The sequence below is a fragment of the Excalfactoria chinensis genome, chromosome 1 (genome assembly GCF_039878825.1).
Source record: "Excalfactoria chinensis isolate bCotChi1 chromosome 1, bCotChi1.hap2, whole genome shotgun sequence".
In the NCBI taxonomy this organism is placed as follows: Eukaryota; Metazoa; Chordata; class Aves; order Galliformes; family Phasianidae; genus Excalfactoria; species Excalfactoria chinensis.
Genome location: NC_092825.1, coordinates 9,083,832 through 9,111,273, shown reverse-complemented (window position 1 = coordinate 9,111,273; position 27,442 = coordinate 9,083,832). Strand labels below are relative to the sequence as shown.

The following is a 27,442-nucleotide window of genomic DNA, read 5'->3' as shown; positions in this document are numbered from 1 at the left end:
GGATGCCATTCAGATGGACCACAACAGACTTGAAAGGTGAGCCCAGGTGAATCTAATGAGGCTCAACAAAGCAAAGTGCAAGGTTTTGCACCTGGGCTGGAGGAATCCCAGGCATATGTACAGACTGGAAGGAGCAGTCCTTGAGAGTAGCCCTGCAGAGAAAAGTTCCTGGGGATCCTGGAAGATGAAAAAGTTTACATGAGCCAGCAGTGCGTTATGGATGCCCCACCCCTGGAGTTGTCCAGGTTGGATGGGGCCCAGGGGAGCCTCATCTAATTTTAAATGTGGACGTTGGTGGCCCTGCCTGTGGCAGGGTGATAGAAGCTTGATGATCCTTGAGGTCCCTTCCAACCCAAGCCATTCTATGATTCTGTGAAGATCATACATAAGAAGCAGCCTGATTATTGCTAAGAAACAAACTTAACTATGTGAAATATATATGTAAATAGTAAAAATACAATTGTATTTTATTTATTATCATTACATTCTTAGCAATTCCAGAAATCTAGATTAGATCCTTCAATTAAATAAAACAATCCAAAATTAGTTTGATTGATTCATAACATCTTTTCAAAATCTGTTTATGAAGAGTAATTGCAAAAGGCACTCTCAGGCTGCCATTCTGCCAGGTGGCAACACTCTCCCAGGAAGCACCATTTTAACTCCTACTATCCCCATCCTCCAGTTTCTTAGAGACCAACATAAGGCATGTATACAAAGCATTTGTGTTTGCACAAGCCACAGGTGAGTTGCTGGGAAACTCTCAGTAAATGCCCCCTAAGCACTCTGCAGAGCCACAGCTCTGCATGTATACTTTTCCCTTAAGAAGATTGTGCTACTTGAGGATTTGCCACTCCAGTGCTCAAGTCACCCAGGGATTAATTCCAGAACAAGACCTGTGGTCAGGGAAGATTTGCAAGATTTGCAAACAGGATTATTCAGAGGGATGGTTTAAGGTGCATGGCCTCAGGACAAAGAACAGCTACATATAGGGTTCTTAGTTCCCTTTCACCCTCAGCAACAGAGCCCATAAAGTTCAAACTCATGTACTGTGTGTTCTGCATCTCTGTCTAGAGCAAACTGTCTAATGGCACCTACAGTCTAAGACACTACACACACTGGTTTCCAGATGATAGCAGCACACAGGTATCAGGTGCGACCAATAGCTGCATTTCTGATAAAGTTTTCCCTGCAAAACTGGCAAGGTGGTGTTTCCTGAAAAGTTTTGCCTGCAGAGGCCAGTACCTGGGTGTCAGCCTGGAATGGTCAATGCTTTCATGGAGACTATCATACAATTGCAATAGTTGTAGAAAGAACAAAGACACATATCAGAAAAAAAATATGGGATAGGCTTTTTTTTTTTTTTTTTTTTTTTTTTTTTTAAATTATTAAAGAATAATGGTCTTAATTCCTACTTTAGTCTTCATCTTCCAGATAGAGAAAAGCATTTAGAAATGCATACATATTTTATTTTATTTTATTTTATTTTATTTTATTTCTTTCTCCCCAGAAGTAAAGAAAAAAATGGAAGGCATATGTCTGACCTACAAGTTCTGAGAACTGGTGAATCTTAAGCCATAACTAACAGAGAAGATGACTCTGTAACTGTCACAGCCTTGGTTTTCACTCAGACATGAGAATCACAGCTCCTCCTTGCTTCCTAAAACCACCATTCTGACTATCTGCTTTCTGAACCTTTTATTTGAGCAGCAATGAATTTGGCCTCTTCTATGTAATTCTTACCATGGACAATCCTATTTCATAGAAAACAAACATCAAACATCACTGCACTAAGAGTACTGGAACAATGCCTTGTAAGAGGATTTTGTTCACCTTTAAAAGCACTGGCTTGAATTCAAATACAAGGACATGTATCACTTTCACTCTAACAAACAAAACACTTGATGTCCCCCAGATCTCCAAATTGTTTAGGTGAAAATTCTAGTAAAATAATACTATTAAGTGAGAGTAAAGAAAAGCTTTTAAAAACCATCCAGCCCTTTCAAAACTTGGTTTGCTTGGGACTATTAGTACATCTTGAGATTATATTTTTTTTTTTTTTTTTTTTTGTATTATGCAAGAGACTAGTTCTCATGTAATCACAGAATCATTAAGGTTGGAATAGACCTTTAAGATCATGAAATTCAATTATTGACCCATCCCCACCATGCCCACTGAACCATGTCCCCAAGTGCCACATCCCCATCTCAAACATCTCCAGGGAAGTTGACTCCACAATTCCCTGGGCAGCCTGTTTGAGCACCTCACCACACTTTCAAAGGATTTTTTTCCTAATATCCAACCTGACCCTCCAGCAGCGCAACATAAGGCCATCACCAGATGAACCAGATTACACCACAGTTACAAATCGCTTCAACTCGGATGGAGACAACTTTGTTTTTTAGTTACGTTTACTGCTTCAGATCAATTATTATGTTCCCTGGGGTCAGGAAGCCCAAGACTGTGCCAAATCACATCTGGATGTGGAACGCCAGCATCCTGGATCAAAGGGCACTCAGTGCTTTGACCAAAGCCAAAGGCAGTGTTCCCAGATAGAATGACAGCTTTGAGTTCCACTCTTCCATAGCACATTTATGGCTTCAATTAAAAGTCTGAGATAGAACACAGCGTTTCACAGAGCAATGTAACACACAGCAAAAAGCAAACAGTGCATTCTCCTAAATTAAAAAAAAAAAAAAACAAAAAAAACAAAAAAAAAAAAAACAGAAACTACAACAACAACAACAAAAACACATAAAATCCAAGAAATGGAGTGTGTTCTGCTGTCACCATGAAAAAAATGCACACCTTAGCAGTACCTCAGCCACAAGCACAGCCAGCATCTCAGCAGTGCCAGATGCATTCCCCCACTCTGGGGTGCAGTGCTCCACAAGTCTGGTGCTTTGACCCATGTTCCTGGCCCAGCTGAGCCCCCTGTCACCATTTTGTGTGTCCCATTCAACCCTGCACATTGCCTGCCTGCAGTGAATTTTTCCTGCAATAAATTACATTAATTTTAGAAGAAAAGATGCTAAAAAGGAATTAGGAGAGCAGGTGGTTTCTTATTGCTGAGTATAAGAAGAAAAACGTACAAAAAAGAACCCTTACATAATCACAATAAACAAATGCAGTCTATCTATCTATTTATTTATTTATTTATTTACAGAATTTTCCACAACAACTGGGGCCACAAAAAGGACTAAAACTATCATGAAAAGGTACTACTGATCCAGAAAAGGCACTGCCTTCAGTTCCCTGTGATTCTGTGCTTAACACCACCATCCTAGAGGTGTGTTGCAATCCTTAAACAGAAATCAAACCAAACCAGTATCAAAAAGGTTCTTAATTACGTGCAACTTACTTGCCATTATTACATGTTGAATATTTTCATCACTTTCTGGCTTTTGTAGACTAAAAAATTATCTGTGAATAGAAATGACAGTGGGGGACAACAAAGAGTCAGGGACTGCTGTATACAGACTAACAAACACCAAATTTGTAACTTGCATTTAACGTAGTGATGCAGTTCGTTTTTCATATATTCTAATTTGTACTGTTTGTAATTATAACACATTTGGACAATTAATTTTCAAGAATCAGTATTGTGCTGGCCTCAGCAGAACCATAATTCAATGTACACTGTGAAAAACACTTTACTCTGCTTTAAAAATACTTTTATGAAGCTCTATAAACATTCAGTATCAAGGCAGGTACATTTCTCACCTAACACCTACGTTCGGTGTGTATTCCCCAGCTAATCAATATGTCTGAGTTAAATCTTTTTGTCTGAAGAAAAATTCATACAAATATGTACATACTTTTTATGTCTGAAATTGTATTCCTTCATCAAAAAAATAGAGTCTGTGCCTACTGTCAGTGTTTACCCCAGTAAGATACTATCCTATTAACTAAACTGCTCAAATCTGGGAGAGATTTAAAATTCCTTTTCCATCACAAGAGCCATTCCTGGCAACTATCATTTCCAAGACCTGACTGTTTATGTATTTTTCATACTTTAGGATAATCTGGTTAATCTTAAAGAAAGCTCACAACTGAGTGAATTTATAGACCTTTAAAAGGAACACCCTTCTGGAGCTGAGCCGGTTAAGAGAACTGCTAAATCAGTGCTTGCTGATTGCTGAAGCCAACTGACGGGTGGCTGCTATATTTAGGATCCTCCTTACACCTGTCAAGAGACAGGGAGACAGTCAGTGAGAAGGAAAGTGTGTGCAATAGAGCAAGCAATCCAGAGACCAATCTCCTGTAGCAGAGAGCTAAAAATAAAAGCAACAAGAGCAATAAAGAAAACAGAGTAAAATCTTATTATTTATATTACCCCACTGTTCTATGACATGCTGTCAGCAAGCACTCCAAGCCCACTGCAGACCTCATTAGTTATCAGCGATTCTAGCTTCCCACGGGAAGCCACAACCATGCTCCAAGCTGGATGTCATCCAACTGTGTCAAACCTGGGCTCCGCAGGTGGATCCATCTCCCCACTGCTGCCCAGCAGAAGGCATGAAGCCTTTCAGTGGTGTATTTGCTCCAAACTGAACTCCAGCAAATCCTTGAGCCTGTGCTAAGCTGTGCCCACTGGTCACTGACACCTACCAATCAAAAGCTCCCATGATGTCAATCTGACAGCATTTTTTCCTATATTCACGTTTCATATATCAGCATATAAGTGTAATAAAAAGAAAATCATGTCATTTTCTTTAAATAGCACTGTACAGCCAACTAGCAAAACAATCCTACTGTAAAGGCTTCAAATCCTTCTCCTACCTTTAAACAAAAGAATAATTCCAAAAGGAACAATATCTGAGTGTAACAATAGTTTTCTTCCAACATATGGACACTGCCTTCCTCCCATCTCCATTGTTTACTCCTTTACAATCTTTGATCAGAAATATTTGGCTGTATGCAGATTAAGGATAAAGAAAAAGCATCACTAGGGAAGTAAGGAGAATGATACTATTTAAATTTACCCACACCCCTTTCTAAATGCTGTATGGCATTCCTAAACAAAGAAACCTGAATCTCCACCTTCCCTGACTCCTACCACTATAACCTTTTTACCAGTATCTGATTCACCACCGGATTCCCTGCATTCTTTTTTTCTGGAACAGCAGACCTGCAAATATTCTCCAGTGTTCAACAAACAGAGCTATTTTGGACCAAATTTAAATTAAGCTTCAGCAACTATTACTCTCTCAGAAAGTAATCCTAGTCCAATCCAGCCAGCTATGGCAAAAGGTGAACGTGATTTTCCTAGCATCAAACAGGTATTAGCAGCTTGATTCCACAAATTTATGTTTAAAGCATTTTGTGTATTTTTGAAATATTAAGTGTTGTTGTTTTTTTTTCTTTGTGTGTCACATAGATTAACATTTAATAAATCTTAATTCAGCAGTTGCAGAATATCTTACTAGATATCACCATACACTGTAAAAAGAGAGTGAAACACTGCTTTATAGTATCAATAGCAATGCCAGCACACAGAAAACAGTTATAATACATCACATGCTACTCCTACCAAAAACAATGCAACACCAACGTACTTATACAAAGAACGTCAGTCTGAACAGCTGCTAAAAATTCACTGAAGCTTGGAAGAAGATATTTTAGTCTCTTCAGCCAACCATGGTTTGAAAACAGAATGTAACGTAATAAATTAAGGCATCTAACTCCTATAATACATTAGTCACACACAGCCCTACAAATAATTTGTTAACTATTTGTAGCACAACTGGTTTTTCCAGAGATGTGCACATGCCAAACATATTTGGTAAGAAAATCTACAGAACGATAGAATAGTTTGAGTTGGAAGGGATCTGTAAAGGATGCCTCATCCAACCCCCTGCTGTGTACAGGGACACCACAGCTAGATCAGGTTACTTAAGAGTCCCATCCAACCTGACCTCAGATCGTCTTCAGGGATGGGGCATCACCACCTCTCTGGGCAACCTGTCCCATCACCCTCAATATAAAAAACTTTTATTTCATATCCAGTCCAAATCTGTCCCCTTCCTTCCTGTAGCTCCCCTTCAGATACTGAAAGGCTGCTCTCAGGTCACCTCACAGCCTTCTCTTCTTCAGTCTGAAGAGCCCCAGCTCTCTCAGCCTGTCCTCATAGGAGAGGTGGATCATTTTTCTGACTCTCTGAACACACTCCAACAGGTCCACATCTCTTCTGTGCCAAGGACTCCATATCTGGATGCAGTATCCCAGGTGAGGCATCACCAGCACAGAAGGGCAGGATAGCCTCCCTCACCCTACTGGCCTTGTTTCTTTTGATCCAGGATATGGCTGGCTTTCTGGGCTGTGAGGGCACATTGCTTGCTCATAGGCACTTGTCCCCTACCAGTACCCATAAGTCCTTTATGGCAGGGTTATGCTTCATCCTTGCATCCCCAAGCTTGTATTGATAGTGGGGGTCGCCAAAAGTCAAGTGCAAAACCTTACACTTGATTTTGTTGAACCTCATGAGGTTCTCCTGGGCCCACTGCTCAAGTCTATTCAGAAAGAGTCATCAAGTTGTAAGAAATCATAAGGCATGATAACATATTTTTACAAAAACTTAAGAGCCTTCTTTGTACTATGTATGGGGCTAGCTAACATTCACAGAATCACTGAATGACCTGGGTTGGAAGGGACCTCAAGGACCATGAAGTTCCAACCCCCCTGACTGGCAGGGCCACCAAACTTCCATATTTACTAGATCAGGTTGCCCAGGGCCCCATCCAACCAGGCCTTGAACACCTTCAAGGACGGGGCATCCACAACCTCCCTAGGCAGCCTGTTCCAGGACCTCATCACTCTCCTAGTAAAGAACTTCCCCCTCACATCCAACCTAAATCTACCCTCTTTCAACTTAAATCCATTTCCCCTTGTTCTGGTATTATCAGTCCTTTCAAAGAGTTTACTCCCCTCCTGGATATAGGTTCCCATCAGGTACTGAAAGGCTGCAATGAGGTCACCCCGCAGCCTTCTCTTCTCCAGGCTGAACAAGCCCAGCTCCCTCAGCCTGTCTTTATAGGGGAGGTGCTCCAGTCCCCTGATCATCTTCATCATTCTCCTCTGAACCCTTTCCAACAGCTCCATGTCTTTCTTGTACTGAGGGCTTCATACGTGGACACAGTACTCCAGATGGGGCCTCACAAGAGTAGAGTAAAGAGGGAGAATCACTTCTCTGTCCCTGCTGGCCACCCCTCTCCTGATGAAGCCCAGGATACCGTTTGCCTTCTGAGCAGCAAGAGCACACTGCTGGCTCATGTTAAGTTTCTTATCCATCAGGACCCCCAGGTCCTTCTCTGCTGAGCTGTTCTCAAGGATCGCTCCTCCCAGTCTGTACAGATGCCTGGGGTTCTTTCGGCCCAAGTGCAAAACATTGCACTTTGCCGTGTTGAACCTCATTATATTCACCCAGGCCCACCTTTCAAGTCATATCTATCAGTAATCATGTAATATACTGAGAGTTTATACCTGTCTGTTTAAAACTAAACCATATAGTTATTTAATATCTGCTTGCATTACAAACCTGCCTGACCTGTGTTATTATAATGAGGAATACATAGAAGAAAAATTATAGGAAATGATTTGACATGCAAATTAGTAGTCATAATATAACTCCTGCCAGCCATTAGTTAGTACCCTACAGGTATTATCAGTAAGCAGAATAAACCTTCAGGAGACATGAATTATATTGCTTTATCATTCCTAGGGATGCTGTTTCTATGCCAGACTTCCTGTCCATGGGTCTTTGTCTCATAAACTTATGAGACAAATACAGTATTCATAATAATATGGGCATTGTTCCTTGACTGGAGCTTTTAAATACTATGCTAATAAAAGCAGGGACATGCATACATGATGCATGCATTGCTGCTGCTGTTTCAAGTCCGTATAGAAGAAAATTTATCTGGTCCAAGAGAGTGAATAATTAAACTTAGCATGTTAAATTGCACTGTGTATGATAAATTCTGCTAAATTACATTCAGAAATGCATAAAAGAAGAACTAAATCTTGCAATAGGTTCCATCCTGTATGCAATTTGTAAGGCTTTTTAAATACTCTGCTACCACAGACACACATACACATAAACAAACAAAACACACACACACACACACAAAAAAAAAACAAAAACAGGGATAACAGATTATTTCCATGCTAGTTGAGCATTATTTTGTCCCACATCATGCTAACAAAACAGATCAAAATTTATTGTACTAAAAGATGTGGCATTAGACAAAAGCGAATATAAGTCACAGTCACAATGTTTCTCACTGGGGTAGGCTGGCAGCAAAGATATGCGGTGAATATTAAAATTATACACAGATCTGCTGAAAGGAGTCATCAAAAATCAATAAGAAAATATATTTTATCTCAGAGCCATTAGCAATAATTCCTTCAGATGAAATAAAAGCACTTGTTACAAAAATATGAAATTCAGCAATGTTTTACTGAGACTCGTATCTCAATGCACTTCCTTATTGATACCTCCTTTTTTAAACAAAAACAACAGCTTAAGAGAAAAGAGTTAAGCAACGCAAAATACTTCTCTGTCTCCTATATAATACAGGAATGTGATTCTTCTATTTAGTCTAGACCTGTCTTCAGGTTTCTCTTAAGTATAAAGTCAGAAGTTCAGTGGGTTAGAAGCACCAGAAAAAGTTTTAGAGAATGAATCCATAAGCTACCTAGCTGTGCTATCAATACGTTTTGAATATTTAATCTGAACTTCCATAATCTTTATTTATGGGTTGAAGCCTGCAAGGTAGCTGACAGCCTAAACAGTCACCTTTACATAATTCTAACAGCACCTTATAATCAGATTTTTCTTCTTATCTGACTTATAATAACAAAAATAAGTGCATATACAGTGCATTACACTGTCCAAAGAATTTTCTATGCCCTTTGGAAGAACTCAGGTTCTGCTTCTTCAGGAAACCCCACCTGGTTTTAAGATACATAGAATAAGCTATTCTTCTGGAAAAAAAGAAAAAAAAAAAAAAAAAAAGTGTGGCAATGATAAGGCATTCAATCTGCATGGAACCATGCATGCAGTTGTGAATGACTTAAACTGAAATAAAAATCGGGCGGTCATTAAACAGCGGTGTTTTAAAGCCCCAGAGAAATTTTTTACTGCATCATTTCAGCATCATTTCGGACTCTCAGAGAGCTACACAAACATTGTAATATAACAATACTTCACTTAAATAGCACTTATTTCAGCATTGATTTTGTTTAGATTGACACTGAGTGCTAGAAAGATTCTGTAATTGCTCAATTCTGAAAATAGTATTATCAGCCAAGAAAACCTTCATTTTTTCATTATCCAATTTTCCTAGGTGAAAGAAATGTCACATGGAGAATGTGTGTCCAAGTCAAATCACACAGTAAGAAATCACGGACGGGAATCTAAATTGCTCTTGAATTAGAAACTCCATTGCACAGCAACAAAGGAAACTGTGTGCTTCCTACAGACTATATTTGCCTATCATATATTCACTTGAAGACTATGGACTAAAAGCCACTCACAGTACAGCAAATTCGAAAGAAAACAAGCTTGTTTTATCACTTCATGGGGACTGGAAGGATGCTTCACTGTTAGAAATACAAGCTGCTTTATTTTAAACAATCTTGTAATTGATCCATCTGCAGAACTCCAGTTTGCAGGATGTCTGTTTGGCCATTAAGAAATCCTTGACTAAACTCTACCCAAATATATATCATTAAGTGTCAGTGTATACATCTGGGTCTGGTACACACAAAACATAAAATTTTAGGTGCTTGTGAAATTTCTTAAATTTGCCCATGGTTCCTACTCCCAAAAAACCCAAAGATTAAAGGTAGAGCTAAACACACAAGAAGCATGAGTTTCCCACCCAGTGGTAACTATAAGTGCCAGGGGCATTTCAGTGATACACTGCTGATGTTCACCATTAATTTTCAGGAATAATCTCATGTATGAAATAATTCCCACCTAGTGATGGGTTGTACCAATCACTGAAGTCATACAGCTTAAAAACCAAAGGACTAACCAGCTATTCTCTTCCTGCAGTGGAACAATGCTCTAGCAACACAGAACATTCAAACACATCTCAGAAACATCTCTTTCCTTATCGGTTTCTTTGTGCTTTTGGGTTTAAAGCAGAAATTTTGGTCAATACTCCCCTTTCAGTTCTCAGAGGAAGGTGCTTCTGTAGTCTCTCCCTGAACTGGAAGCTATTACTAGGTTTTCATTGCCATAGACAAGGTATACTTTTTTCAGCTTTACCAAAATTATCTGTGAAATCCAGCTACCTTGGAAAACATATGTAGAATTAAATTTTGGCCAATAAGCTACAGGGAAAAAAAACACACACACTCAAAATTACTCTTATTAAATCAAAATCAAATATAAGTCAGATAACCAAAATAAATAAAAATAATAAAAGAAGAACATTTCCATTTTAGTATGTAAGCACATTCTAAGTATAATTCTGCTCACTCAGTGAAAGAAGTTTCCAGCTGCAAAAATAACAGTTGATTCTGTAACTGGGCACTGGATCACATGGAGCTGTAGAAGGAAGACAAATGAAAGCCAAGCAGCAGTTTCAACAACTTGCTCTTCCTAATTATCAAGTATTTAGCTTTACTTCCTAATAATGTACTTTTAACCAAGATTTTTTAAAAGACTGATTAGCTCTTTTTTTCTATGAACAGATTTATCCCATGGAGAATAATGGAACAATTGTAGACCAGAATACTATTCGCTAGAAAGAAATAGATCCCCAGGTAATTAGATATGTAGAACCAAATATTTAATCACTGATATTTAACCTGTGCTTGCCAAGCTGAAAGCATCATAATTGAGTGCATAATATCTTTGTTTGTTGAAGCATGGATATCTGTGAGAATAATTGAGCATTTTCATGCAAAGCTACCTTGCAGGCCATGGAAATAACTTATTTGATGAATAAATGGCATTAGGCAAAGCAAAATCCTAAGCAGCAAAATATCTGCAGTCAAAGCATTACTCCAGATATCTAATACAATATTAGTTATGACTATTATTTAATTTTATTTCTCACTATCCAAACAAGTGATGGGTGCTTTTAATTCCAGTCTCAGTTTGAGAAAGTGCATCCAGATTAATAACACACAGTAAAGATACCATCCAAGTACTGCTAATAAGAATGAGGCTATCACATCAGAATTTCACCCTATGGTCTCATCATGTACTAACATCACATTTCATAATAGAGAGAGGTACACAAGGTAAAAAAAGAAAAAGAAAGGAAAAAAAAAAAAAAAAAGTGGTTTCTTGATTTGTTTGTTTGTTTTCCAGATTTTTTGCTGATTTTAAACTGAATGACCTGAAAATCAGGATTTCATACTAAAAGGTGAACGAATTATTCAGTTGTGCATAATGAGGGGTTAAAATAACTTCTCTCATTCCTACCATTCTAAACTGCAGAGCTGAGCTCTAGAAATAAATGCTAAACAAAATAATAAATAAAAATAAAAATAAATAAAAACCACAAAAAAGTAAGTTGTGAAAGTCACTTAAAACCATCCCTCATATTTCTAGATGCTAAACTATTTTAAAAAGTATTTCTTCCTAACAACTCCATACATCTATAAAAATGTGCTTTTTCCAGATTTCGGGGAGGGATTTTCAGTGCCTTCCAGCATGCTACGAAGCTCTTTTTCACATGGACACTTGTTCAGTGGGGCACAGACAATGAAGTGCTGCCAGAGCTTATCATTTAAAAGGAAGACAAATGACCACATCCGATATCACGCATGGTTTCCCTGCAATATCTTACTATTCCCCTTTGTATAGCCTAATACAATCATGTACTACATTTTATTTTATGTAATTTTTACAATGAGGCCTTGACAGTGATGACTTATTCTGGGGGGATGAAACCTGTATGTGCTTAATCAGAAATTATTTCATGTGGATTCATCATCCCTGCAACTGGAATTTAAATGATACAGGACTAATACTCATTTTGCTGAAATTACACCGGTGCAAAGAAGGATGAAATTGGGTACCTCATCATTTCCAAAGACATTTAGAGTGTATGCAACAAACCAATTAATCCATCATGTGTTTCTAATCAGTTAGAAGGACCAGATTCTGCTTCCAGTTACCTCAAACCTTTTCCCCGTGTGTATTGTATAATGAAATCTCTGCAAGACATGTTCCTGCATATATTAGCATTCCTGTCCCAGTATAATCTAAAATATATTCAGAATAGATGAAACTCTAATCCAGAAGAGTCCAAGGCAAGAAAAGTAGCTTGGTAAATAACAATAAATTACAATAAATAATTAAAAAAAAAAAAATAAAAAAAAAAAGTCCAAATCAAACCAACCGTAATGTCAACATTTCTGCTGGGCAAGGCAAAGTAATTGCTTTGAAAACTATGTAACACCTACTTGAAATCTTAGCTGCCTTGGTAATTATCAGGTGATTAGTTATCATTAATGGCGATCTTAAGCATGTTCCTAGACCATAAATGGAAATAAGTTGATGTCAGATCCCCCAGCAGCACTATTCACATACTTCTATGACCTCTCACAAAAGCGGGACGCCTTGCAATATGCAATGCACTTGTTCCAGTAGTATGGCAGTGGGGTATCATTTCCATTTCAGAAATGGAAACAGGAGAAATAAAAATAGCAATAGCTAGTGCTCCAGGAGAAGTGGATAGCAGATCAGGTTAATGAACACGTCACAAGTCATATTGGCTTGTGCTGTACACTCCTATTGCCTTTATTTTAATAAGAAAATGTCAAACATTCATAGTCCACTTTTCATATAAGCCAGACATCTACATCTCCAACTGATTTCAACAGTTTGTGCACTGTGGTAAAGGAGCACATCTAACAGGCAGTGTTGGCATGAGTCAGATATGCTGCCTTTTTTTCTACTGTACAGTCTGCAGATTTTTGCTGACTCCTGTTAAGTTTCTAAAAATGCTGGTAAGCTTATGTTTTACAATCTGTGTGCATCGAAGAAGTACTGATCATGGGGATTAACTTCTTCAAGCTCCCCAGATCTCCAGTTACCAAAAGCAGCAGATATGATGGTACCTTTCTACATAGATTCTATAAAAAAGAAAATCCTTGAGAAACCAGAGTATTTTCCAGCCAAGAAAGATTTATTCATGCAAGTATCTGAAGCAAGGTGGGACTACAGAAAACATATATATATATATATATGTATGTATATACATGTATATATATCTTTATAAACAAGCCTTCACTGCTTAAGAAAACTTACAAACTACAGGAGGCTTTGGAGTCATTAACTAACAAATTAATCTTGACAATAAACCCTTGCCTGACTAAATGGTAAAATGCTTCAGCTTCCTATTTTACTGATGAGAGAAATCAGTCCATGAAATGAAGGTGCAAAACCTTAAGTAATATTGCAAAGCAGGTAACAAGAGGCAGATAATGGAGAAAGACACAGAGTAATGAAGTGCTCAGCCAGGATACATGCAACTGAAGATGTACACCATTTTTTTTTTTTTTTTTTTAGAATGGGCATGACTTAATTGATTTACAACAAAAGGCTCAAATCAAGACATATTTTCTTCATTAGGAAATACACAAACAGCTGCATTCATTCTAAAGACAGAAAAAAATTCCACAAAAGATCACGGTACAACAAAACCCATTTCATAACACACTTAATTTCCATCTCGTCAGGCACTCATTTAACCCTCCACTTCAACTGGTCTCTGAACAAAAAGAAAAAAAAAAAGAAAAAAAGTCTGAGAGAGCTATTGCATCCATCTGCAATAATAATAATAATAATAATAATAATAATAATAGTAACAACTACATATCAGACTAAAAGAAAACAGGGACATCCAATAACCTCTACGGGAAACTTCTAGCTAATTACTGAGGAAAAATATACTGTATTATATTTTATCCTAATACAGTACATTAAAAGAAATCAACTATATTCTGCAAAAATAGACATGTACATTGACATCAGCACATGAAGACAATGCAATTCTTGATTAAATTCACAGAACACTGCACCAGTTTACCTTTCTGGGCAGAGCACTCCCCAAATAAGGAGTACTGCATGTGAATACAGAGCTGCATTCAGAATCTATATAACATACCCAGTATGTGGGCTACTAAAATCCACACTGGGGAAAATAAATGCCCTTAGGGTCCATTCAGCCATTTATGAAATTAAGCATTTTTGAACTAGTTCACAACAGAGAATTATAAATCAAAACCCGAGCTTTAATGGAATGATGAGGTTGTCACCCCAACATTTCAAAACTTTAATGGGATATTGGACCTATGTGTGCAAAAATTACTCAGTTGTAAAAGCATGGGAAAAAAAAAATAGTACAGATATTAACTAAGCTAGTATAATTGTGTTTTGCTGCAAACTGACATATGATGGCTATTAGAGGGAATTTTTATGAGAAGGAAACATCCAAATGAGGACAGTTCTCTGGAGGCTGCCACTCATGCCATATCTATAGATGTAATCATGCCTAAAAGCACAGTTTGACCTCTGAAATTTATACTTGTGGTCATCTCCAATACTTGATTCTTTTCATTCCTGCAATACCAAGAAACAACAGAAGCTCTTCAAGATCAGGGCACAAGGCATTTTGCTTCACCATATTTGGCTTTGGGAGGACCCCTATGGAGAACTGCACCCAGGGCTCAGGCCCCCTAGCACAGGAAACCCATGGAGGTGTTGGAACAGGTCCAGAGAAGGGCCATGAAGATGAACAGTGGTCTGAAGCACCTCTCCTGTGAGGAGAGTCTGAGGGAGTTGGGTTTGTTCAGCCTGAAGAAGACTTCAAGATGACTTCACTGTGGTCAGCCAGTACATAAATGGAGCTTATAAACAGGAGGGAGAGTAACTTTTTTACATGGGCAGATAGTGACAGGACAAGGAGGGATAGTTTTAAACTAGAAAAGGAGAGATTTAGCTTTGATGTTAGGAGGAAATTCTTTACTCAGATAGTGGTTGGGCACTGGAACAGGTTGCCTAGAGAAGCTGTGGATGCCCCATCCATGGAGGTGTTCAGACCCAGGTTGGATGGGACCCACAGTGGAAACATTAGAGCTAGATGGCCTTTAACATGCCATTCAACTGAAACCATTCTACAATATACCAGAGTCCAGGACTCATTTTTCTCCTATGGAAGAAGTTTATCAAGAGTCCACGCTATGATGTATGGCAATTTTTTCCTCATTTCAAGAATGAGAAAACTTCCTTTTTACTGTTGTTTACAACATGCAGAAAGAAAAATGGAGCATGGTATTAAAAGTGACACTGAGATAAATGGCACACCTTGATTTAGGCCTCAGTCCTGCCTAGGACCCTTGCCTAGAGATCTTTTATAACTTTATTTCAATGACTATTTGAAAGAAGATTTATTCCACACTTAGCAAAATCTGATACAAAGTCCAACAAAGGTTAGGGACTATGTAGCTGGTTTTAACACTTCAAATCAGCCTAGTAGAGGTCCACACAAAGGAACAGGAGATGGAAACAACTGAGGTACAAAATTATTTGGATGAAACAAGTTCAGCTTTTCTCATTCTAATAAAAAAACAAAACAAAACAAAAAAAACAGTATGGTTTTCCATTTTATTACTACAAAAAAATAAATTTCAGACTCAGGAACCCCCTTCATATTCTTACTTACTTCACAAATCTTATCAAGGGAAAATAAACAAACAAACAAACAAACAAAAAAACAAAACAAAAAAAAAAAAAAAACATAAGATCCCTGAACTAATACATGCTTCCATGATAAGGAAAGCTAATGACTGTGCAAAAGACTGTTAGCCCATACAATCCACAGCACAAATTATTAAAAAATAAAATAAAAAAATAAAAAAGTCCGTTCTTGCTACATTCCACATTCACGGCTCTGGAGAAACAGAAGAAACATTAAGAAACGTTTAAACTGCTATATGGAAAATCTGTTACAAAGTCAGGCTGTAGCCCTTTTCTCAAAACTCTTAAATGAGGACTGAGAATGCAATTTAAAAAGAGGGTGAAAAATCCAATAAAACACTTTTTATATTAGTCAGCAATATTATAACTACACATTCATATTCTATGGATATTTCTGGCCTGCCTCAGATTTAAATAAAAGTCTGATTTTGAATTGCTGTAATTAACTGCAAAAGCTTGCTGATTTGTTGATGCAAAATAATGTCAATCTTTTTCATAAACTTGTTATATTCTTTGTAAATAAATAGCAAAACATTTTATAAAATGCAAATTCAGCTTCCTGTCTTTGTCATCTCTGCTGCTGGTGCACAGAGAAAGGCATTATGGGGAGGGACAGATGAGGACTTTTCCCTCACATTTATTAAGGCAGGGAGGAAGGAAGGTGTGAACAACTGAGTTAGACGAGTAGGTCAATGAATAGTTGGGAAACACTGGAGATGGAAAAGACAAATCCCTCCTGACCTGCATGGCTGCAGGCATGCATCATTAATTTTTAGCTATTAAAAAGTGCTGAGCTGTATTCCAAAAACCATCACTTTTAGGATGACTATCAATGGCACTTTTTAATTTCAGCAGCATAGGCTGGATCTAAACTGAGAATATCCAACGTATGAGCATCGCTGAACAATAAATTCACTTGAGTGGTAGACTTTTCACTATCAGTGTTGCATATTAAGTGCATGAACACTCACAAAACACTTTGTGTTTTACACTATACTACTTAATATTCTGCAAACAGTTTTGGTTCCAGTTCTTTTTTATTGCTGTAAATCCAGAATGAAGAAGAATCGTGCCACTGGGTAATGGCAATAGCCAATTTGCTATAGCAAGCAGTGACATAACTGCTGCAAAATGAGGCTCTTGGCCTGATCATAAAGAACACAGCATTAACCGATATGCTCTGAGAAAAGTTAAACAGGATCAGGCTATTATAACTGAGACAAGAGATATTAATCAGAGCTGTATCCTCAAATGCAAATCATTATTCATTGATACTCATCCTTCAGCACCGGGAAAGTAATAGAAAAACCCATGCAGGAATGGACTCAGGCAAAATGAAGACACAAAGCACAGGCATTGCTCAGTGGTAGAAAGAGTAGCAGTTACTATTTTGGAATATTTTTTAAAAACCTTCTGTGTATTTTCAAGGTGCTAGATATGTTTTACTTTAGCACTGAGAACGCTGAGCTTTCTTCCTACCAAGAAGTCTGATTCAACATTTACAAGAATATGGAGTATGGCATCTGGCTCTGCCAATTTCTATTTATGGTCCAAAAAATTTATTCCAGTGCTATGTTCTGCTAAATCTTTTCTTTTGCTAAGGCAGATGTTTTCACAAGGCACTTGAGAACAACATTTTCTGTAGCCCATATCAGCACTTGCCACTACCGTTTTTATAAACACTCTGGGCACAATGTGTATTCCAAGCAGACAGGGATCAAAAGCTCTTGTGTTGCTGCAAAAAATAAATAAATATATATATTTTTTAAAAGCACAAAACCGTCTGGGGCCCAATTCTGCTTCTGCTATGTTCAACAACGAAGAGAATGAGCCATTTTTCTCTTAAACTACTAAAATGCTCCTGAATCATAAGCCCTATCTGGCAGGGTTTAAAGTCAAACATCAGTCTGGATGATAATACTGCCTTGGCTAAAGGATTCTCACAGAAGGGAAGAATAGAGAATAAAGGCATAAGCATGTCAAATCACAGTGATCAGTGGACAACTACAGTCTATTTTGTTGGGTGTTTTTTGTTGTTGTTGTTTTGTTTTGTTTTTGTAACAAAAGATTAGAGCAATAATAATTTGACCATGCTTCCATCAATTTAAAATGCTTCGCTAGATAAATATTTTTTAAGATACATACAATGGGCCTTCTATGTAACAATGAATACATTGCAGACTAACGTGCTGACAAGCTCCAGCTCTCTTTCTAGCAGCTGAATTCTTGGATAAAATCATTTTGCAGGGTATGAGCAATGCAGCTCTGAAAATAGCATCACTGCAAAATGAAAGATGGCAAGAATCTCTACAATGATGATTTATTTCAATGAAATTTTATAGTTTATGTTCAGTGTCTATTTTAATGTTTTCATCAGAATTTTCATACCTAATAAAATGTAAAATTACAGAATTTGCAAGCTTCAAAGCCCCAACCTAAATTGTTAAGAGGGAAACAAAAGCAATAATAAAAAATAACCATTCACAATTTACATCATAAAGTATGTAAAATAGAAAAGTGCTATGTTGGTTCCAAATAATAATTTGCATTTGTCACCACCACATGTGCAAAGACACTTACAAAAAGAAAACAACACCAATCAACAAGCTTTTTTGCACTGCTCTTTAATTATGTTTCTACTAGAAGAATAGGCTGGGGCAGTACTTTTAAAAATCTGTGATTTTATAAATCATGCATAACTCTCTGCATCCAGACATGTACCGCTAGAAAAACACTAATAGGTGATATTGCACTTCCCTGATGTACCAAAACCATCTTTTGACTTACCTTCCAGAGCAGTGCTATGAAGGTAGGCGCCAACTGATTCTTTCCTAATAATGACAATTTTTAAATAAGACTGTAAAATACAAATTTCAAATGAGAAGGAGCCTGATATTTAACTACCTACTAATGAGGTTTCACTTTCTAATTAACATCAGCTATAAATTTGGCATGCTTCTTTCACAGATTTTAAGCTAAAAAAAGGAAAAAGAGACTGTATTTATATAAGTGATATAACAGCTACACTGTTAGAAACAGATGAAAAGGACATATTGTAAATATCTTCCATCTACATTCAGTCACTGATTTATATAGCAGGCAATGCTATGTACCAAACCCAGCAACATTTTCACTAAGACCTACACTGGTTAGGTTCATGTGAAGAAACCTCAGTTGTGCAAGCCCTAATTCATATGACTCATACAGACTTCCCTGAGTTGTCCTAATGACACCAAAGCAGTAAGGATGATTCAAGTGAATAAGAAATAGGAATACACAAATTCTTTCCTAAAAATGTATTTTGCTTTTATGTCTGCATATGCACATACATACACACACACACATGCATATACACACACACATATATATTTGTATGTATAATATTCAATTCTCTGTATATTATTTTTATCTTCAGTTGTTTTACATCAATTTATCTAATTGCAAATCTATCTTGAATGTAATGTATAATTTATTCTCTACTCAATTTACTCTCAACTCAAATACTCAAACATATGGAAGAACAGAGAATGAGGAGAAAAATTAGAGAAAATAAAATTAGCACCATCCAGAATGATGAAATTGCAGAAATAGCACTTTTGATATTGAAAGCCTTTAGTCTCATGTTTGTTAAAAACCAAAATATCTGACTCTGTTTATATTTTTATCAAAATAGCCAGCCTTACCTGGAAGCAGTAGTTCCATCTCCATATCAACTGATACTCATTATCAGTAGAAATATCAACACTACTAAGACATGCTGTTCCAAAAGTCTAGTTAGGAATTTCAACATCTTTAAACCAGTTTTTAAACTATCTGTTCTGGTGCAGGAGAGTTAACAGAGCAGTAATAGAGTCTCATGCCACCTTTACCAGGAAACATGCAAAACTACATTTATGTGACAGTATATTTTTCACAAAATTCTGTACAGAAATGGATGATAAAGAAATAAATAACCCTATAAAGAAGGAAGAGCATTGTGTGTAGTGTTAGTAATAGGGACACTGGGTATAAGGACAGGAGAACCGTATATAATGGTATTCTCACTTAAGTGCAAAATATCTGCAGTGCTGCATATACAACTGAAATATTTGGTGTTTCGATGCTAAAAGTAAAAGCATATACTAAAAGTAAGAGCTAACATATAATAGATGCCTGATACAGAATACAATGAAAACAATATCTTTTAACAAAATCTCTAATGTATATTGATTATCAGCAGGTAAGCCTCAGATCTAAAGACTAAGACTAATTATTTCTATTCTTAAATTGTTCATTAAAGGAAGTCTTCAGTATTTGCGGTGAAATGTTCCAACAGATGAAGCAACAAATGTGTTTACACCACCTGCTCAGATTTGCAATGAGAAATGAAAGCTCCCATTTCATACAGCACACACCTCCACTTGAAATTCTCTGTACATCGCTGGGCAAATATACCAAAACCTTTCTTGCCATGTCAGAGGAGTAAAATGAATCCAATGCCTGAGATTGTATCAAACAGACATTGCTTAATCACTCAGTAATTTTTGCTAAAAATACATCATACAGAACCACACCAGCACTGGTGATACACACTTTTGAACGCTTTAGTAAAAGCACATTAAAATACTTGCTGATGCAGGAGAAACAGATGTCTGAAGGAAAAGTGATTGTACAGTGATGAGTTGATGAAATCACAAACTACACAGCCTTCAATATGCACATTTTCATACAACAGTTGGGCAATGCTGCTTCCTCAGCATAACTTTTCAACTAAAAGAAAAACAGACTGAAAATAATGGGAAAAGGCAGATCACTCAGAACACAGTATCAGCTAATCTTTGGTTCTTCAATTATTAATATATCTTCTTTTCTTCATTCTCTTCTCCTGTTTGTTTTTTTTTTATTATTTTTTTTTTCTTTTCTCTCGTATCTTTAATATTCTTAATATAAAATCCTTCGCTTTAAGGGCATTCCTATTTGTGTCACTTCTCTTTGTTCTTCCCCATTTGTAATCTGTAGCAGGAAATAAATCCCCACTAACTGTGAAGTCTTAAAAGAGATTCAGAAAAATGTTTTCTCCTTCACCTGTTACATCACTACTTTTGCAAAGCAGCTCTCCCTCTATTAACCTTTTGTGCTGTCTCCTAAATTGATCAAGCCTCACTTGCACTTAGTTTCAAACGGAGAAACACTACTATGATGGATGGACAGGTGGTATAGATTGTTTCTATAAATTTTTCAGTGGAGTAATAATGGGGAAAAAAGAAAGCTAATGGTAGGTAGTTTGTGTAGAACATGAAAATGCTGCTAACACCATATTCATAATTACTTAATAATAGGTATAGTTTATAATTAGAACTGCATTAATATAACATGCTTCCCTGTTGACAATTTCTATTATCACGACTGGCAGTAAAGGTAAATTCTGAAGGGAAATAGCAAACACAGGCAGATGTGAAAAGTAATTTTAAATAGATATCAGCTAATGTAATGCTTAGAAGTGATCTGGAGTTCTGTCTGAAATCACACAACCTTCTTTTTCTACTGTCTTTTTATTTCACAAGGTTCTATATTTCCCTCTCTTAAAATTAGGTAAAGCTGTGCAGAAGATCAGGCATGGTTGGTTGTGTATGAAACACTTTGGCAATACAGAAAGAAACAGATACAGCAGCTCAAGCACAGGGAAAACACTGATTTAAAGCTCCGGCTTTAAATCTTATTTTTATACGATATGTCTTTATAAATAGCAAAAGATTAATTTTTTAAGATAATTTTCCCTTCGACGAAAGGCTACATATATTCTTTTTAGAAGACCCGAAGTGGTTATTTTACACTTATCTTCGTATTCCTCTGTAGAAAAACCGAAACCGAGAACCGAATCCAATTATAACGACCTACCAGCAGTACTAATTGGTGAAAATGCATTGCTGGTAATTGCTGTAAACTCATCCTTCTGCACGGAGTGAACGAGGGCAATAAATTCCACCCAGCGTTAAACAATGGGGAAGACTCCCATCAGCACTGTTTTTCTTATGTAAAATGCATTAAAGTGAGTCATCCGCTTAAAAGTTCCCTACTGATAGCTTCAACCCAGATCAGGCTCTAAGGTAAGTGCATCAACATAATAATAATAATAAAAGGAAAGAAGGTGTGGAGGGAAATAAATAAATAAATAAATAAATAAAAGGAAGAAAACACGGTCATTAGTTCATAGAGCTTATTTTAATCTGTAGCTGAAGCTCAAAGATGATGAATTGGATTATTTTTGCCCTTGTATTGCCTGCCTTCATTATGTGATCCCCGCACGGCTCTTGGTAGCAGTTTCATGCTAATAAGTGCACGGTGCTTTAAAGATTCCTGCCCCCCAGGCATGCCAAAGCGAGCTCTGTTCGCACCGAGTACCACTTCCCCTCGCAAAGGTGCTTTTGGGAAGCGCTATTTCCAAGGCCGGCTCTTGGGCTCGTGGAAGGAAACAGTCCCTTAGTTGTGTGGCTTTAAGCTTGCTACAAAAGCTGGGCTTATGCACATGCGTGCGAACACACGGAACCACACGAACAAACACATACATAAAACAAACCCCGGAGCTGTCAAAACACTCCCGGTGCGCACTGGCGTGCGGCCAGGTGTGAGTGAGCGGAGCTCCGGGCAGCGCCGTCCTTCCTCCCAATGGCCGGCAATATCATTTGTTCATTTGTTTTTAAAATCCCTCAAGTTTTGATTTTAAAAAAAAATATTTATTTATTTATTTATTTTTTTAAGAGCTCCCGAACTCCTGCCAGACCGAAATAACCCCGGTGGGAGGAGGGGGCGGGCTCCGCGTAACTCGAAACTTTCCTCCCGGCGCGGCTCGGCCGCCGGGCTGTGTATATTTAGCGATGTCGGAGGAGCAGCCTTCTCCTCCAGAAGTCCGACTGACACGGGGTGATGGTCCCCCCAGCTCCCCTCTTTGCCCATCCGAACCCCTGCGGCTTTCCCTTGTCGCCGCTTCCCACGCAGAGTTACTTTTAGCAGCGCTCGGTACCGCTGTCCCCATCGCCGGGAATGCCCCCGGCACCGACGCTGCCCCCCAACCCGCTCCCATCGCTACCCCGGAGGCACTTACGTGGTGGGCGAAGGGAACGGGCCCTCCGAGGAGTGGTTCATCACCAGAGACTGGAAAAGTGTTAGGCTAAAGACCAGCAGCCAGCCAGCAGCCATCTTCCTGATCGAAGATCGATCCCTCTTGTTTTTTTCCCCCAAGTCGGCGAGACGATAATAATAATAAATTCAATTATTGTGCGTGCTGGGTGTGGGGGGGCCGCCGGTTTTTAAAGGCTCCTCTGCTGCCCCCGCCCGCCCCCTGGCACAGCCCAGCGATGTGCAGAGAGTGCGGCCGAGGGTGGGGAGGAGGAGGAGAAACGATGGAGATCAGTGGGTGGAGAGGGGGGAAGAGAGGAGCGAGAGAGAGAGGCACTCCACTCTGTGTTACTCCGGCAGCAGCTCCAGCTTCATCCGATCCGCCGCCATCAGCGCTACTTTTGTAACGGATCCCCGCTCACTCCATGCGTGTGTCCGCTTCCCTGATTTATCCCCCGATTGCGGAGCAACGGGGGGGAAGGAGGGGAGGAGGAAGAGGAGGTGGAGAGGGAGGCGGGGTGGGGGCTCCTGAAGGGAGAGGAGGGAAGGGAGAGTTGGCGGCGGGCGGCTTTCTCCCGGCTGCTGCCTTCCTGCCGGCAGCGGGGGCGGGCGGCGGGCGCTGTGCGGCCGCGCTCCTTACATGGAGCGGGGAGCTCCGGGCCGGGCCGGGCCCCCGGGCGGCGTGCCGCACCTCCGAGCCTCCCGCGCGCTATTTTTAACGTCGCTTCGTGCCTCTTTTAATCCCTCACCCTCCTTCTGCAGGAGCAGCAAACGCACGCCCAGCAGTGCGCCCAGTCTGGGGTGCATTCACATAATCTTATATAAATGGCTCTCTGGAGGGTCCCAGCAGCACCTCCCAGTGCGGGTCCCCGCGGTTTCTGCAAGTGCCCAGGCTCCGTCCTCCCCAGTCGCATCTCTAAAGCGTGTATTGTTTGCAGAGCCCTCGGACAACTCAGAGTGCTGGTTGTCTTTCCTTTATGCTCACATACGCCCTTCTCTGTGGCAGCCATACGTTCTTCTTGCAAAGTAAACCAGAGAAAGGCTGCTTAGGTAATTTAATTTAAAGCAATTAAAAGTTCACTCACAGCTTTTCACTAAAATTTTGTTCTTTCCTTCTTTCTTTCTGCATTTTTGGTAATTAGTCCAACAGGTGGAAATGAAAGAGCAGACACTATTCATGTGATTCTCACATCCATTGTATCAGAGAGTACCATAATCTTGAATCTATTAACTCACAACAGCCTCTGTAAAACAGGAAAGCATTTATCTGTCTTTTAAAGGTGGCAGAAGGACCAAAGCTGAGATCCACAAATGGAGAATTGAGTGTTTGCATTGCCCGGGCTGCACGCCAGCACGATATTTCAATTGCAATCTGTAAACCATGCAGTCACTCATCTACATTGTTTCTGGATTGGAACTGGCACTTTCAGAGCTGGTGGGAAGAACTCCCAGTTGTCGTCACCTATCCACCTACCCGTAGGTATGTAGGATTTAGGGTTTGGATGCGAATCTAAAGTAGCAATTTCTAAAACAGTACTGCAGCCTGTAAGCTGATATAGTTGGAGTAGTATCTACAGTCCAGCCTCAGGTCTCCACAGGCCTTGCTGCTTTGCCACATCATGTAGCAACACTTCAGATTCAGCTATAATTTCTTATCCAAGCACCTCAGCTGTCCTAACAGGGTGTAGAAACACCAGCAAACTCTGCTGTACGGTGCAGTGTGCAACTACAGAGCCACAGATATGGAGTACTTTCTCTGACAGATGTATTGCTTCATAGAGTTCACTGAGGTTAAATCAAAGATAGGGAAGAGACTTCACAAGCAAAGGGTTGGAAAAATTCATGGGGTGTCTTAAAATGTGGCATGGTTCAGGTCATATAAGGCCATGGCAATTTCTTAGAGTGTAATTTGAGGCATCTTCTCCCTCTTGTGGCCCCACTCTGTTTAGGGCTAGTATTAGCCAGTATATAAAGGACATCAGTTCATTTCTGAACATGAATATTCCTCCAGAATTGTTGTTTTTGCTACTTGCTAGAATCCTCAAGGTCAATAGGAGTTCATACCTGAACTCTGCTAGGATCTTCTATGTTATCATATTAGAACACCTACAGCCTATTCAGTGATGGATCAACACTCTAACCTTACCCATTCAGAATAAGGAATGGAAATGCCCCACATGGCACCTTGCCCAACTGAAGGACACAACATTCTCTCAGCTCAGCTCTGTCCAGCAGGAAAAGTGCTCACGTCAATTCTCAGCTCTGCTCCCCATGTAGGCCCATACTCTGCTGGCCAAGCCATAGTTACAGGGCTGGCAATGAGGTGCTCTGTGCTCCTCCCACTGAAATGGATGCTCATAAAGGGTGCACAGATTGGTCAGAGCTGAGAGGACGCAAATGGCTGTGCCAGACTACATGGGAAATGGTTTGGATAGATGAGGGCGTAAGCAAGAGTGCTCTCACTCAGACGTACTGTTTCAATATAAAAATACAGGAGGCAAAGAAAAAATCAAAGAATGGTAAAATAAAATAATAAATACAAAACTATAAGGTTACACAGAAATGCTTTTTTTTTTCTTTTTTTTTTTTCTTTTTTTTTTCTTTTTTTCTTCATCAGTAGTGATGTTGCACCCATCATTTATAGAGCTCCTTAGGGCAGTAAGTATTGTGATTCAAAACTCTAACAAGTTCTTTACAGAGAAAGTGGTGAGGCTGCCCAGAGAGGTTGTGGATGCCCCACCCCTGGAGGTGTTCAAGGCCAGGTTGGATGGGGCCCTGGGCATCCTGGTCTAGTATTAGATATGAAAGTTGGTGGCCCTGCATATGGCAGGGGGTTGGAGCTTGATGATCCTTGGGGTCCCTTGCAATCTATACCATTCTATGATTCTATGAACATCAGTAACATGTGGCTAGCAATGCAGCAATGCAATGAATGTGTGAGTTGGCACCCAAAGGGAGCTGGAGAAAAATATTGCTGTTTTTATTGTAGCACTGTTAGAAACATCAAACCTATGTTGTTCTTTACTGCTGAATAACAAGACTCCCTGCAAGGTACTAACCTCACAATGAACTCCACTTAGGTGTAGCTGAATGCATCCCCAGAGCACACCCGAACTCAGGGAATAAGAAGGGTGTAAATGTGTAGCTGCAACATGGGGGAGGAATGTTCAGGTTAGCTCTGAGCAAGCTGACTGAGGCACAAGAAGCAGACAGAGATGGAGCACAGAGCTCAGCACCTGTACCACCTCTGTGGTGCTCATGGGAAGGATACACGACTCAAGTTCAACCTGCAGGCCTTACAGGATTTACAGGCAAGTGTGGACTGGAGCCCAGTTTTGAGAAAAGCTGGAGTCAAATAATTATTTTACTTCAAAATGAAGAGAGGATTGAAGCTGGCTTTTGAATTTTTGTCTTTATTTTAATCTGAAAATCTGGAAATCAATGTCATGTACAGAGAATAAAAGGGTATAGGAATTCCAATAATAATGTATTATTTACTATTTTCTCTTTTATTCCACATTATGCTTAAAATGCTTAAAATACATTTATTTGCCAAATATTTAATGAAGATGCATAATGTTTAGAAATGCTGACCTCATCATGACCTCACCATGACTCATGGATATGAATAAATGTGCTCCAATGAGTTCCCTCTGGCTTTGACAGGAAGCTGTGACTGACTTAATACACAATACTATCAGCATTAACGTTCTTGGTATGTCTTTTTTATCCCATAATCTAAGAAAATTAAAAAGTAATTTTGTCATGAAATTTTGAAAAGTCATTAAAATCTCCTAGGTGATCAATTTATTAACATTTGATTGTTAGAATATTTCCACATGTGGACACTTTTTAACAGTATTTCATGTATATGGTTTCTACTTCACAATAGTGTCGCACAGGAGTTATTCTAATAATTCATCGTGTTAAGGCTCCTAAAGATCTATTATGACTGACAAGTCTTCTTTTATAAGCACTTAAATATAGACTTGAATGACAAACCACAAAAGTAAATCTTTCTTCATTCTTACATCACCGCATTCTAAATTTATTACCTGTCATATCTGACCGAGACCTTTCTTAGAAGGAGCATAGGAATGACAAGGATTGATATAATGACAGAAGTCTTACAAAAATTTTGCTTTGCACCTACTGGAATTACTGAGAATCTTTCAGTTGACCTTGATGGTTCTTATGCCAGAAATAGAAATTCCTATGACAAAAATATGAGATTTATTTTGTATCAAAGTCTTCTCAGTTGTGTATCATTAAGAAGAATTAATTCATAATGAAGTCTTTTTATTTAATTTCAGTTTCTGGATATGTTATATATATTTTCGTAAATGATTTACATTGTTATACATCCAGCATAAAAGTTGAAACATATTTTCTGACTGTGGACCATTTAAAAAAGAAACAAGCGAACGGCAACAAGAACAACAAAAAAGCAGATTCTATATTAGAACCAGATTCAGAGTCTTATTAGTCTGGTTTTCTGCTTGTATGTCAACTCTTTCTCCAGTAAACAGCACTGTCTTCTGGATAAAAGTGCTGTTTCAGTTATCATATATATGAAGCAGTTATAGCACAGTTATTCAGTGTATTTTTTGAATATTATTT

General features: G+C 38.7%; 1 protein-coding gene across 3 annotated transcripts in view; it reads right to left on the bottom strand.

The window, feature by feature from the left end:
• CACNA2D1 (calcium voltage-gated channel auxiliary subunit alpha2delta 1) overlaps nt 1-23,420 on the bottom strand; it is a 335,419-nt gene extending 311,999 nt beyond the window's left edge. For all 3 annotated transcript variants that reach the window (XM_072326869.1, XM_072326871.1, XM_072326870.1), the window contains exon 1: nt 22,809-23,420. In XM_072326869.1, coding sequence (XP_072182970.1) covers nt 22,809-22,903 — 95 coding nt within the window. In that variant the 5' untranslated portion in view covers nt 22,904-23,420. The remainder of the gene's footprint in view (nt 1-22,808) is intronic.
• Between the last annotated feature and the right edge of the window lie 4,022 nt (nt 23,421-27,442).